Here is a 15,790-nt window from a genome sequence, read left to right as displayed (position 1 = left end):
ACAGAACCATTTGAAAGCTTAAAAAGTAGGTCACTGGGTTTCACTGTTTTTAAGCATTACACTCTGGAAGAGACACACGATGACTAGTCTAAAGACAAAAGCACTTTACAGAAGATCTCCACATGCAGCGATCTAGCTGTTTTCTAGCCAAAATGCATAGCACAGAACTATTTTCTTTCAAGTCACATAACTGGCTTCTACTTCTTTTAAAGGACCCAAGTGAAAGACTGCTTGGGTGAGACTCAGATCAGTGAAAGGAAGGCACACACAAGAAAGGTTCTAACTTTCTGTCTCCAAGCCGTTTTACCACAATACAGAAGAGTAGAGAGCCAGTTGATGGAATGCCTGCTTAAAGGATAAATAGATTTTAATTTGTTTTAATTTAGGGCCTAGCAGCAAGCCCCAGGGAAAGGCATGAACTTGTCCATAGTTTAAAGCACCATTAAAGACTGTTCAACTTTGAAATTCTTAATTTTATTTGCTACAAATTTCAGACCAGGCACAGACATGGAAAAGGACAATGTGGAAGAAAATTACCATTTCTCTCACCAGATGGCACAGTCTTAGAAATATTTTGCGGTTGCTTCCAATGCTATCTGAAAGGAAGAAATATCCCTTCAGAATATCCAGAAGGGCTATGCAGGTCTGAATACATATATCTTGCCAAATGTGCACAGCAATGCAACTACTTCGGATGTTACCAAGGTCTGTGAGGATTAGGTTCCGTCCCCCCGCACACACATCTCCTACTTCCAATACTGGCACTTCTAAGGAATTTGAATAGAGAAAAAACAGCCCTCAGATACATAAAGACGAGTCCTAGGGTTCTGAATACAGATATTCCAGAAGAGAAAAGTAGAGGGGGATGCTCTTTATATCTAAATTCAGTTGTGAGGTTAATTCTGATAAGTATTTCTTCCACAAGGGAATGCATTTAATTTTTAATCTGAATTTTAAAAATTACTTGTGTTTTGCAGGGAATGACAGCAATTGGAAGATTAATTTCTTGCCTACTTAAGGATCATTCCTTCAAAAATCCACATGGGTTTTATAGTCCAATTAACTGCTTTCCATGCGAGTAATAACCCCTTGATTTTTGTTTACAAGATAGCTGTATATTCATGACTCCAAACATGTTGACTCTATTTAGAGTCCAAACACGTTGACTCTATTTAGACAACAAAATGAAAGATATGGGTCACACTTTTGGATACCTTGAGCTTTGTGCTTTAAGCACAGTGATGGCTAAACTGTGCTAAAAGTCAGTTTAAAAACTATTTAGATGTAAAATTCCATCCATTCCTCTTCTCTATTTGTTGTCAGACCTATCATAACTACTGAAATTTAAATCGTAAGCTCTGTGAGGGTGTGAGAGTGACACCCACCCTCCACTGGGTTTACTTCTGGATCACTTTATTTTATGACTCCAAAGGACACAGCTCAGGTGCTCATCAGGGCTAGAGATGCCAACTCTGTCCCTGTGGCACACCTACTTCTGCTTAGGCCCCCACAGCAGCACAGATCAGCACCCTTGATCCAACCTTCTCCCTTCCGCTGCCACCATATGATTACCTGTACCCTTCCCCAGGTACTCCAATGTCCACACCAGGTTTAAATGAATGTTATTTATTTAACAAGATGATTATGCAGGTTCAAAGCTTATTTGTTTCTCTCAGTGACAAGCGTATGATTTCAGAGCACAAAGTGTAATGGTTTCATAGGTTATTTCACTTTAATATTTCACAATATACAACTTCAAGTACTCCTACGTATTCTACCCCTTTCTAAACTACACTGTTCTCATTCCCACACTCCAATCCACCAAAACAACAAACACGCAGACCCTTCCTATCTCTATCCCAAAGCATTCCATACCTTCTCTCCTCAGAAGCAGCTTATACATTCTCCACAGTCCTCCAACTCCTCCCTTTCTCACAGCCAATCCAGACGCTCTACACAAACATCCAATCAGCACTCTCCTTCCATCCAGCACTCATTCTCCTCTCTATGGTTCATACTTACCAATCTGCAACAACCATACAGTGAGTACTTAAACTCTCCAAACCTTAATAAATTCTTATACTCTATACTTAACAACATAGGCATAAGCAGTAAAACATCACATCGAGTAATATACATACTGCAACAAAATAAGACTACATTCTTATAACTTATATTTAAGCCAGTTCACACATCACAATGAGCCATGCTGAAAACAAGCCATAGTGGTTTGGTTAATCACTTGCGAAGCTACACTGCTGCCAACAGACAATCAGGCACTCAATAGCTTGCCATGGTTTGTTTCCCCTTCGTTCTCCCACCTGCTCCCAGCAGGAGTATACGTATTGCAGCGTTGACATATTATATATGCCATATCTTCCGGGGGGGGTGGGCATATATATGTCAACGCAAGGGCTACCTTACTTTTGAGGACAAAGTAGCTAAGGGTTTTATTTATTTTCTTTCTTTAACACTTAAAAAAAATTCACCGTGGCTGCTCTTTGCATCTGGGGACCAGCAACATTCTTAGCACAGCTATGCATGTAGATGTGATTGACTTAACTTTAAGTAAGAACGCAAAGTCCCAATTTGGGGCCAAGGCAATTCAGGAAGGGGATTCTCCCTTCCTATTTTCATGCCAATATTCTCTTTTTAACCCCACTTGGCCCGGGGGGGGGGGGGGGAGAACTGCAGCATGAAACAAGATGTGATAAATCTTAAATCCCTCCTCCCAAATCACTATGTTCCCCAATTTGGGCCACATGCCCTTACCCAGAGGTAAGTCAACCATGCATACATGCATAGTTATCCTAACTCAGCTTACAAAGGAAAAAGGCAGTTGCTGTCAAATGCAGCACCAAGCTGGAGGAGGAAGAGGAGGAGTGGAGGGTACCGTGAGGATACCGTGAGGAGTGGAGGGTACCGTGAGCCATTTTAGTTAGACATCTCTCAAATAAGCCATCCACAAGCCATCATGCCAGGTTTGCACTTCATGACAAGCTACACTGAAAACAAGCCACCCAGAACAAGCCATGGGCTGGGTTTGTAAGATCAGCGGGAGAAAATAATGCAGTATGCATTATTTTCCCTCTCCCCTACCCTCATTACCTGCACTGCATCATGTGTTGCTGTTTTGTCTGAATTCGGTGCATCGCGCAACAGAGATGGCTTCTAGTGGGGTTTGCGGGATGACTTAGAAGCCACTCCCACCACGCAGCACAGCAAGTCTGGATGCAGATAATTAAATAAATGCCAGGCATGCAAGCGATAGACACAAAGGCAGGGAAACAATCTTGGATCATGCGAACCCAGCTACGGTTTCTCAGGGTGGCTTGTGCATGGTTAACAACCCACACCTAAGCTACCATGTCAGATTCAGACATCAGGACGAGCCACTCTGAAACAAATAAGGGTGACAACCCACTGTTGCTTGTTGTGTCAGGCAAACCAGATCATTGCATATGCACAGGACTGCAATAGTCAGAGCATATATAGTGTATGTGCATCCAAACTTTTAAATAGCTAAATCAGCTTAGCCAAGATCAAACAAACTTCTGCTAAGTGGCTAACACAAAAGTTCATTTCAGTTATGAACACCTATATATAAATAAACAAAAGAGTACTAGCAAAAATGTTTCTAGTCATGTAACATGATAGAAGAGAAAGGATCTTTATGTTTTCCGAAAGACACGAGCTCCGGCTATTGGGCAGTATAGAAAAGTAATAAATAAATAAATAAAATAAAGGTGAAAACCAGGAAAGCTCCCACGTATTCTGCATTTTCTCCCCTCCCCTCCCACATGCTCCCTAGTCAAGGGGAAAACTAAGTGACAGCAGTATACTCTTTAGTTTCTCAAGGGGAAACAGACTTTTAGAGCAGAAGAGGCACATGAGGAAGGGAAATGAACCTTCCCTGTGCCTTCTGCACACTTATCTGTAGCTCCCCCTTCCCAATTACTATATCCCACCCTGGTTCATACTTGGTATTGGAAAAGAAAAGTTCTGGGGGTAACATAGAATCATAGAATAGTAAGAATCCACCTTAAAGCATCCCTGACAAATTATGGAAAAGTAAACTGCAGACATGAAAAGGGTTTTGTACCTTCCCTCTCATCCATCCTTTGTTTTCAAACAGAATCAGGGTGCTTACCCCTTACTTTTTATGCATTTAGGGCAGACTTGGATTTAACAAATATTTACTGCTGTTACATATAGTTTGCTTCTCAGAGAAGAAAAATTTCAGTTAAACACAATTATAGAGTCTTTTTCCAGTAGTACTTACAGCAATATGAAACTAATTATGAACGTAAGAATCTTATTCAGTTTCACACTGATGGTGTCAGAAGAGCACCACCGAGCTGAATTCCAAAATATTTTTCCAAAAAACTTTTAAAACTAATAAGAAAAAACAACAGAAGTGTTGCCCAAATAAACATAAAATTTACTGGATGGTGAACACATAATAGAAAAAGTTTTACTCATGTCTGCTTAGAAGTAGGCCTCATTGAGAGGCTAAAGGATTGCAGCCTAACATTTCCAAATTGCATAGCAACACATCAAATGAAAAAGAAAAATGAATAAAATAACCCCTACCCAAGGCCAAACATATATTTGAACAATACAAATTACTGTTAAAACTGTATTGTTATATGTAAGCCATGCCATTAATGTTGCTTTTAAAAAGCATTTTAAATAATTTCCTCTTTAACGAACTATTCAGTATTAAATAGCAACCAAGACAAATCTAAAGAGCCTTGAAAACTCATGCTGGAAGTTTCAGAATCCAAAGTGTTTCCTCAGTTCTCTGCAGGATTGGCTCCTCAAACATTTATGCAGCTCTTAGAAATTTCAAATATTTTTACAGGCCCTGAAAGCTTTATTACTCCTGAAAACAAGGTGAAAGTCTAAAGTGATAAGCATATCACTGCTTTCCAATCCTCTATCCTGCTAAAATCTTTTTCTCTCTGGTAAATTTCTGTTTCGCTTTTTCTTTTCTTTCTTTACATTTTTGATAAAGGAAGCCAAATACACTGTAGTGCAAAGTGTGCAATGGACAGCAGCAATCTGCACAGAACAAGTTAGGGATCCTTTTGAGGTTAGAGACAGAAACTACTACACTTAGGGCACAACGCTACACATGTTTAGACAAGAAAAAGTCCTACAACTCTTAGCATCCCTTCAGCCAGCCATGCTGGCTGGGGCATACTGGGTATTGTAGGGCTTTTTTTCTGTCAAAACATGCATTGGATTGCACCCTTTACAGCTTAAATGTGAATATACTTTAAGTACATCAGGTACACTCAATAACCTATACCCAGATGCAGCTTCATATGAATTATATTCCTTTATCGTATCATAATTATAAATCACTATTTTATTGTAAGTTTATTTAGAAACTACAAGAGAATTTCTTGAGTGAGAAAACCAAGTGAGTCTTTCAGTTTCAGTCACACACCCCTTCTCTAAAGCACACAAACACCTCAAAGGTTAATTAGTTGCAGCCCAATCTAATTCCCAGTCCATAGTAACCCTCATAACTCAATCCTAAACCCACTAGCAAGTGCACAAATCCCTGATCATAAACTAGCAAACCAATACAGAGCTGACGACCAGGACCACAAGTACTACTGCTGCCTTCCCGCCACCAAATTCTCATAATTGGTGTAGGAGAGTTAAAAACACTACAGAACAAAATGCAGAATGAGAAATGCTTTCACTTCTTACAGTGAACTTACAAAATACTTGGATGTCCTGAACAAGCTGAAGCTAATCACTTATTTTCTAGAGTAGGTAACATTACACACACAACTTACCTTCCCTGCCCTGTTCAAATATTGAAACCTGATTGGATCCAGATTTGGGCCCATGCCGCTGGACTGTTGGAAACAGATATTCTTGTTCCCTCTTCCACATGACAGTCCCTACCGTTTTACACCATTGTGTTAAACAAAGGGTCAGGAGACACAGCTGCATGGGGTAGGGGGTAGAGTGACAAGAAGGTAGGATCCCTAAAAAAATGAGGCCAAGGCAGTGACTCCTAACGTCAGAAGTGTCACCCCAAAATGGGCCAGCCTAGGAATTTTCAGTACAAGAACTACAGCATGCACACAGATCCTTTCTCATACACACATCTTCCCTTGCCCTCCCCACCCCCAATATACACACAAATCTTGTGGATTTCAGGAGCCTAATTAGAAGGGAAATAAAGCTTTTTGTTGTCGCTATCTTGAAAACAACTGAGAGTCAGAAACTCTTGCTGATCTATTCCAGATCACCTGAAGATCTACCACTAGATCCCAAACTACATTCTGCCCACCTGAGTTAGAGGATCCTAATAGATATTAGCAATATGTATGTATATTCTGTAATATAAATATGCAAATAGATTGCATTATCAGATGCAGATATTCCAAGTAATAGCCAGCAACAAGGCATAGCATTTTCATATATTAAGTATTTATGAAAAAAATGCGAAAAGTTTCCCTCAGACACCAACATACATCATATACAGTAACTCTGTCCCAAGCTACAACCAAGAACTCAACATAAAGTTCACAGTGTTCAGTTACTGCCATTTCAGTGGTTTAGAACTTTCAGTTTATATATGATAATATACATCATTACTATGAAAGGTCAAATATTATTGAAAAGCACTTAAAGAAGCATAAAGTTACATCTTATATTGAAAGCATGAATTAAGTACATGTCATATCGCCTTTGGTTAAACTACACTCATACAGGAAGGTATGGGACTGGTAGCCCAGCACTGCCTAATTTGTTGTAGCCAAATTATAATGAAAAAGTAACCAAACAATTTTTAGTCCTATCACTTGAAAAAAGTAGAACTATGCCCAGTTGAACATTTTCAATTGTAATGTACCAATTTATGATAAATACATAATCAAGTGGGATGAGGTTCTTTTTTTTCCCCTCCTCACCCCCCAATGATATAGAACAGGTTGGGTTTTTTTTCTTAAGAGAAAAGAAAGATGGTATGTAACAAGAAGAGATCCCAACCAAGTTATGCACAGGACATACCCAACTTCTGTATCTTTTGAAAAGACTGTTCTCAGGTTGTAGTATAGTTGCTAAAAGCATGCTTTGCCTCAGAAGCTCAGTCACCCATGAGCACAAAAGACCCACAATAAAGTTTTCCCAGCCTAACAATAAGAGCGTCCCAATTATATATCTCAGGTATTACATTACAGATATGTACAATTGCATACTAAATATATGTTACATACAAAATTGAAATGCACTATTGAAGTTTAGAATCTATTTCTTACAGCCTGAAAATGTTGGTGGGGGGTCTTATGAGTGAAACGTAAATTAAAACTTAGCAGGGACACTTAAAATTGACACAGGGAGTGCACCCAGCCCACAAGCTGCCTATCTCTGTTAAAAAGCATCTGCAAAATGCTGATCCTGCAAGTGTATCTCCAAAAATACACACAGTCCCTAAAGAAAATCAACAGGTTTGTAAGCAAGAGCCACAGGTGGATTTAGTGATGCTACTAAAGCGTATGACATAGATTAAACCTCCCAGTTAAAATCACATAAAGTATAGACATACTTGCACAGATACACAAGTTATGTAAGGGACTACTGTCATTTCAAAACTAACAAATGCACTCATGTCACAGAAAGTTTTAGTGATCCAAAAGGATTTTCCTGGTTGAAAGTATATATATTTTGCTCTCACCCTCTTGCCCAAATTACTAAAGAATACATTCTCATCTACTCCCAATCACATAAAACAACGTACTGTCTGCCACTCTGCAGTCTTCACATAAGCAATCCCAGTATTTCACCAATATCACAAAAGCACACAACAAACCTTGTAACATTCCAAAAGTACTGTGGAGAAATACAAAATAAAAGCACCCAATTCATAGTTAAAACAACGGGCCAACTTAACTACTTTGAAAGAAATATCTACCCATTCATGCCAGTTTCAACATTTTGAAAGAATTTCCATCACTAATCTGCATGTTAATCAAAAAAGTATGACATCTCAAGTCCTCAGATATCTGCATTACTGTTATATTTCTGTGAGATTAGTGGATTCATTAGGTAACAGCACGCCTGTACATAACATGCATGTATTTGTAAGTATGTCTACACTTCACATTGTTCTGGAAAATACTGGTTTTCTACACAGCTCTCTCATTTTAGACAAAACATCCTTAGAAGCATTCTTAGAAGTACAAGTACAAGAAAACAGGATTTTTGAAACTATTGTTGTTTTGTGGTTCTCTGTTTATCAACCTTCAGAATAAAAAAGAAAATCCAAGCTTAAAAAAACTATACCAAAATATCACAGAAAATTATCCAACTTCTAATCATATCTGAATGCATTGAGAGGCCCAATAACTTCTTTTTATCTACAAAGATGGCATACTGCAAATAGCATCAAGTAATTATTAGATACCTGCAAAACATTTGCTTTTAATATGTACTTGGAAGGTCAAAACACAGGTTTAAGTATTCTTTCAAAGGGAGTTATTTCTTGCTCCTAACACCATGGCAAATCAACAAGTCAGCATCAGTACAGTTAAAGGAGATGAGAAATATTCGTATTTTAATGTGCCAATGTACCTTGTAGAGGTGCCTTTCCTGACATCACATATGCTGCATTTAAAGGCTTCAGCACTGTTCCTAAAGGTGCAGACACTACAGTCCCAAAAACCTTCATCGGCTGCAGGTTTGGCTTGCCTTTTTGGCCTTGAAAAGTGCATAGAGGAAGGGATGGGGGGAGGAAGAGAAGGAGGTAAGAACAGGAGAAATAAAACATGCATTAGAAACAAAATCATGAAGGGAGATTGTTTCACGCTATACACCCCTTTGCTTTGCCTGCCTATTTTCTGCGCTCTGCCTAAAAAGTAATCACATTTTGGAATGGGGTAGCAGGAAGGGGAGGCAAAACATCTATATAGCTAAAATTTTACTTTGTTTTATCCTCACAACACAGATATCCTATCTTGTGCCCAACCTTCCCCATCACCATTTTCGTTCGTAAGACAGGAAAGAGGAACGTTTCCCTTCAATGTTAAATCCCAAGACAATCGATTTTCACAGAACAACGACTACCCATTAAATCTGTAAGGGTAGGGAAAAGAAGGACAGCGGAAGGTATCTGAGAGGGCTTGCTACCCTCCCTCTTTTTTGGTTGTGCGTGGGGGGTGGGGGTGCTTGATTGTACTTTAAAGGATTGTAGGCGTGTCCCTCCATGCGCCCCCTCCATCTGTCTGTCTGTCTCCTTTACCTTGTTAAATCTCCCTTTGTCTGGAAGAAGTCAGTGTGAGAAGACGAGGAGAGTGTGAGTGTGTGTGTGTGTGTGTGTGTGTGTGTGTGAGAGAGAGAGAGAGAGAGAGAGAGAGAGAAAAGCCGCCATAGCTGTTCTAGCACCAGATTAGCCCTGGCACCAGAGAAACACAAACACTTCGCCTTCCTCTTTGCTTTTATACACTCCCTCCATCTTAAGAGCTACCCTGGGCACAAAATAGAGCCGCCGCCCCCACCCCCTACATCCTACCACACAAGGAGCTCTAGCTTTTCTGCCCCTCGACACTACAGTTCCTCCCAACACAATTGAAAACAAGGAGTTTTCTGTACCTGGCTGGGAGGCAGGCAGACAAACAAGCTCTCCTCCTTACCCACTTCCTCCATCTTAAACGCCCCCTCCTCTACCACCACTACTACAACTATCACCCCCACTGGGGCCTAGTCCCCACACGCAGCGCCTCCCCAGAGCATAAAGCGAGGTGGGTGCTCTGGCTGGCACCCGCGCACACTCCTTTCTGCTCCCCCTTTCTGCACTCCCTCCATCTTAGGAACAGCTCTCTCTCTCTCTCTCTCTCTCGCCTGCTCCACGAAGCGCCACTACTTCCCTTCCTCCTTGCCTTCCGTCAGCCCTCTTACCTGGTCGGGCTCTTCTTGTCGCCCATGGTCATGGATCGTTCGAGGCGGGGAGGCCCCCCCTTGCCTTGCGCACAAGGAGCGAAGGGCTACGGGGCTGACTCCTCCTCAGACCAGCAGGCTCCGGCTGCTCCTCAGCCGCCGCCGCCGCCGCTCCTGCCGCTGCCAGGCTCCCGCTCCAGACTAGGCAGCGCAGGGAGCGCAGCCCCGCTCCTCTCCCCTCCCTCCCAGCCAGGCAAGCACGGCTACAGCGGGCGGAGCTCGCGGCCCTCCCCGGCCAATCCGGGCAGCCCGGCCTTGGGCTCCGTTGGGGCGAGGGAAGGGGAACGTGCACCCCCACACACGAACACACTCAGTCCCGTCAGGCGCGGACCGGGGCGCGGGGAGGAGGAATGGCTCCCTCGACGACGAGGGCAGACGGCAAGGCGAGCGGGACGTTGGCCCCCTCAGACTCTGCCGAAGGGCCGAGAGAAGCGTGTCGTCGTCGTCGTCGTCGTTGGGCGGCGCCTGGCCACCCACAAGGCCAGCATGTGACCCCGCTTCGGCGTACTCGCCCGCTGCTTCCGCGCGTCGAGTGGAGAATGTGGCCCTCCTCCGACAGTCACCTACGCGAGAGGCGGGGGCGGGGGCCTGCACCTCGCCCTTCCCTGCTCTCCGCGTTGAGTGCGAGAACACAAAAGCAGAATGAAGTGTGTTAGTCACACGGAGGAGGCGCGCGGAGGAACATGACGTGCCGCCTAAGTTGTTCACCCACTCGCGTGAAGTGGAGAAGATGTATCAACCTGTCACTCCTGTGGAGGTTGCCCCTCGTGAACAGTGAACAGTCAGCTGGCTGATTTCTTATACGCACATAGAGACATGTTTCGAGTCGCCCACTTAAACACCAAGCGGGCGATGGGGCTCAGTCAGAAGACAGTCACCCAAACTGAAATAGACTGGCCCACCTCTCGCCGCCGCCCCCCTTCAGCCCTACTCGAACACTGCGGGAGAGGGGGTGGGGAAACAAAGGCTACCCTAATGGGGCCAGCGTGTGACACCTCAGCTAGCTGCCATCTTGCCTTGTGAGGACCGTGGTCCCTCAGACAACCGCCCACAAAGAAGCAGGGAGGGTGTCCCAACACTCAGAGATGTATGACCCTAATAACCACCCACAAGAACAGCCTATGCATGTCTATTCAGTTATCAAGTGAATTGAGAAATGAGTCAACATTTGCCCTGTTACCTCCCCAGGAGGCTACATACTCAAGGTTACTTGGGTTGCATTACTAATACACTCAAGGAGTAAGCCCCATTGAATACAGTGGGACTCAGTTCTAAGTAAACATACCCAGGATTGCGCCACACATGTGAAATAATTACTACATGTGAAGTAATTAAACTTCTTGTCACACTCACAATCAAAGCAGTTACAAGTAGTGAAACGTTTGGATTTCCACCCTTTCAGAGCTCCAGTGTACATGCCCACCCTGCGTATGGGTGTCAGTTATTCTTTCTGTCTAACTGCAATGCTTGAGGACCTCCCATATCCAGAACAGAACCTGCAACTTTACACCACAATGCAAACTGAAGGTTGTGTGGCGGCATTCAAAATTATAAATCCTACTCAGGCCAAACAGGTCAGAAAACCTTGTTGCTGAGATCAGGGAGACACTTTGGATGCCTCAAAATATGATTGTCTCAACTTCCAGCAAAAAGAGCACATGTGCATACTCAGTCCATCCTTATGGATGCAAAATGGATTCTTATCTTGATTAATGATTGGGAATATGGTAGCAGGTAACTATTCTGGATTAGTTAAACAATAAGATAGTCATGGAACACTTGGTTGTTTCACACCAAATAACACACTGTCACTGTCCTTAAATTGGCCATTGTAGAACAAAGAAATGTCAAAAGTAGGTTAGAGTGAGAGACTGCTGAGTTAGTATTCATCAACAGGTTTAATTCTATTGCCAGAGGCTTGAAGTGGGATAAAGGATTTTTATCACACTACTTGTGTTATTTGGCTTACCTAGTGCCAGGATGTTTGTATTATCAGAAACAACTGCACTATGTATAACCACTGTTAATAATGTGATTGTCACTGTCAGTATTATTATTTTTTGCATTTCCTTTCCTTTTGACCTCACTTTTTAGCATTCTTCCCTGCCCGTCTCCAACCACCACCATACGTACTTTATGTAAAACTCTCCATAATACTTCATACATCTGATGAAATGGACTATAGTGTACAAAAGCTTATGCCAGAATAAATGAATTAATCTTTAAGGTGCCACAAGACTCTTTGTTGGTATTGTAGCAAAAGGCTAACATAGCTACATCCAGTAAAGAATGGGTCCTTTCCATCTGTCACCTACAGATGGGGGATATGTTAGCCATTTGTTAAAAAGATGACACAAATTTAGCTAATAAAGTACATAAATAAATAAATTCTTGATTAACCCACAGAAACCCATACAAAAGAAAAAGTGTGCCATCAACCTAGCATCACAGAGGAACAGCATGCTTCCACTCAGTTTCCCACAACAACTGGGCCACTCATATGCATTTTTTACTGCAATTATATACTGTCTTTCTGCCTGTGCATTCAAGTGGGGAATGTGATATACCCACTGGATTTATCCAATGGAAGAGAGGCATCGCCAGCAAGTCTCCTGTCCTCTTAGTGGGCTACACATCCCCAGAAGAAGAGAGTGCTCTCCCAGACAGCCTTGCACCAAATTAGGAATGTCTACACTCTCTCACCCAATCCGCAAGTCTCCCCTTCCTCTTTACATCCTAAAATAAAAATAAATTAACCCACTAACTAGCTTTGTTTTTCCCTTTAGCAAAAGAACCAGTGAGGGCTGTCGCACCTGATTGCTCTACTAGTGAAGGTTTCTTTTTCAACATGTCCATGACAGATATGTAAATTGAATCAATCACCACAAGCAGAAGCCACATCACTGCTCAATCCACATTTTGAAAACAAACTATTCAGAGCTGTCGCTCGCCACAAAAATGGAGTCATCACAAACAGAGGGGGAAAATGGCCACCACAAGCAGACAGTCATATGAGTTAATCCTCAGACACAGTGACTGAAAAATATGCTTCCCCTCCCAAATGTCAAAATGAGTCTTATTAAATCCCCTCTAGAAGAACTGCACAGGCCCTCTGTAAACAAATGAAGCACTCTGAGGACATATGAACAATCTTCTGTGAATAAGAAAATACTCTCCACCACAAATTGGAGAGGCAGGCAGTGGGAGTAATCCCACGTGTCAAATCAAAAGTGTTTGATTGATCAAAACCTGCTATCCAGAGATCCACCAAACTTCTAAGCTCAGCCTTCTCCTATCTGTCAGCCTCCGGATAGGTTGTGCTCTGTCCCCATCATGGTCATGCTGTCTTGGGATGATGGGGATTGTAGTCTAACACATCCAGAGAGCACCAGATTGGGAAAGGATATCTTATCTGCATCAGCAAACTGAACAGAAACTAGCAGATTCCATGTTCAAGAGGTTCTGGATAGTTCTAGACACTATAGCCACTTCTGTTGCCTCCTGTGCCAGTGAGACTCAATTATATTATATAATGCGAGTAGAGATGGCTACTGTGCATATTGGTTGTGGCCTACATTGTGGAAGCCTCAGGGCTCTGGTTATGGTTTGTTTGTTAAGCCTCTGGTTCCAGTAGTTAATCCAGGTTTCAGTCTGCTTCTGCTGTGGCTGGGACCGCAAATACACAGCCAAACTTTAAGTGGATTTCAGTAGCAGACATATGCAGGCAAATGTGTCTCCCTCCCTCCCATGTTTATGAAAGAAAAAGAAAATTTGCTACTTGGCTCACCAAGAAAGAGATAATCATTTGATTATTTTTATAAACCCATACTTCCCCCAAAGCAAAACAAAAACAAAAATGCAACAGAGTTCAAAGAAGACAGTGATGCTGCCCAATCCTACTTCTGTGTTTACTCAGAAGTAAATCACTGAGTTCAATGGGGCTTACTCCCAAAAAGTTGTGCATAGAGTTGAAACATAAGAAGCCTAAGCTAAGAGCCACTTTACAAGGCTGGAATAAAGGAAGTTATGTTTCAAGGATTTCTTTAAGAAGCTTGAACCCTTTCCTCTCCCACCTAAAGCCCTTGCAGTAGTTAATGAAACCAATCAAGAAGAAGGGGTGGACCCAAAGTCAAATTTGACAACCCTACTGTCTTGTTCTTCTACCCACCTCCCTCTGCCCTCCTTATTACAAGGAAAGCATGGAAGAAATAATATAGCTCACTTTATTGTTGTAAACCGCCCAGAGAGCTTCGGCTGTGGGGCGGTATATAAATGTAATTAAATAAATAAATAAATAAATAAATATTGTATTTATAGCCCTCCTTTCCATACAAAGATGCCCAGGACTGCTATTAGATTGCTTTGACTACTCTTGGAACAGTTTTGGAAAACGTGTCTCATAAATTTATTAAGCAAGTATGGGACAGTAGCTGCCTAACAAGCTCAATACCTGTCTCAAAAGCAGGTTTGTAGTTTTGTATCTGAATCTGAAATGACTCAGTTTGATCTAATATGTTTCTCAAAAGCAGAACACACTATCCTTGGACAAAATAAGAGTAAACATTTTTACCCCATGTTAGAAGCACCTTCTTGATTCAAGCTGAGTAAGACTATGCCAGATGACTCGAACAAGTGAGCCAAACCACATACTAATCTATCTGATCTGTGGAAATTTTTATTTCTACCCACAAATAGGAGAATCAGACTTGGAGCATGAAGCAAAAACCATCCTCTGAGCCTCACATAAGAAGATGTTCTTTGGTTCGTAGCAAAATCCTGGTAGCTGCCTAGCCTGCCAGAGTCCTTGTGTGTCATAACCATACTATCTTCTCCATAGTAGTGAGTACAGAAAGAGGAAGAGAGGCAGAGGAAGATGGGTAGAAAAGAAATGAGGAGTGTCAGCACCTGGTACTTCCCTCACTGCTGCACCTGCTCAAGAAAACTCTACAGCCAGTCTTTGCCCTAGCTGCTTACTTGTACTGCAGGCAAGTTAAAGTCTTGTAGACCACATGGCCCACCAGAGCCTATGTATACAGACATCATGGAGGTAAGCAAGGAGTAAAAGGAAACAATATATTGAGGTGGAGGTCATGCAGAGGGGGAAACAGGCTGAGGGGGCAGGAGAGTAGAAGACAGGGGCAGGAGAGGTCAAAGAGAGGTGGGAGGAAGAAGCAGAAGGGAAAAACTTTTGTAAACCGCCCAGAGAGCTTCGGCTATGGGGCAGTATATAAAATAAATAAACACAAAAGAGGCGGAGACGGTGATAGACACAAAATAGAAGCGGGTGAGATTGAAGATGTCGAATTTTGGAGAATGGCGACACCTGGAAAGTATAAATGCAGTATTTGCCTTAAAGCAGAAATTAGGAATGTGCAGCCCTCCAGAAGTTGGACTGCAACTCCCATCATCCCTCACCACTGGCTATGCTAGCTGGGGCTGATGGGAGTTGCAGTCCAACAACATCTGGAAGGCCAACTTCCCTCACCCCTGCAGTAAAGGATCAAATGGAAGGCTTCAGTAACAACAGATAAGGAGGATTTGATGGACATTGTATATATAGGAGTTTCAAACAGCTTTCAACAGAGTCCCTCACCATAGACACCAAAGAAGTAAATCAATGGGAGAGGTCTCCTTATAGATCAGTAACTGATTAAAAAACAGGAAACTTAGGAATTAATGGGCAATTTTGACAATTGCAGGAACAGCTGAGTCCTCCAAGGATCTACGTTTTTCTAAATTTATTCATATGAATTCTGGAGTCAGGATGAATAGCGAGTTAGCTAAATGTGCAGGATTTGAACTAAATTATTCAAGCTATATTCAGAAGCAC

At 42.3% G+C, this 15,790-nt stretch overlaps 1 protein-coding gene across 1 annotated transcript in view; it reads right to left on the bottom strand.

Annotated features, from left to right (window-relative positions):
* The window catches only part of RYBP (RING1 and YY1 binding protein), a 67,634-nt gene extending 57,564 nt beyond the window's left edge, over nucleotides 1-10,070 (bottom strand). The window contains exons 1-2 of the mRNA XM_063121919.1: nucleotides 9,922-10,070; nucleotides 8,599-8,724 (exon numbers count right to left, since the gene is read on the bottom strand). Coding sequence (XP_062977989.1) covers nucleotides 8,599-8,724; nucleotides 9,922-9,953 — 158 coding nt within the window. The 5' untranslated portion in view covers nucleotides 9,954-10,070. The remainder of the gene's footprint in view (nucleotides 1-8,598; nucleotides 8,725-9,921) is intronic.
* Between the last annotated feature and the right edge of the window lie 5,720 nt (nucleotides 10,071-15,790).

This window comes from Elgaria multicarinata, chromosome 3 (assembly GCF_023053635.1).
Source record: "Elgaria multicarinata webbii isolate HBS135686 ecotype San Diego chromosome 3, rElgMul1.1.pri, whole genome shotgun sequence".
Lineage (NCBI taxonomy): Eukaryota > Metazoa > Chordata > Lepidosauria > Squamata > Anguidae > Elgaria > Elgaria multicarinata.
Note: the sequence above shows the minus strand (reverse complement) of the source record. Positions and strands in the feature narration are given on the sequence as shown.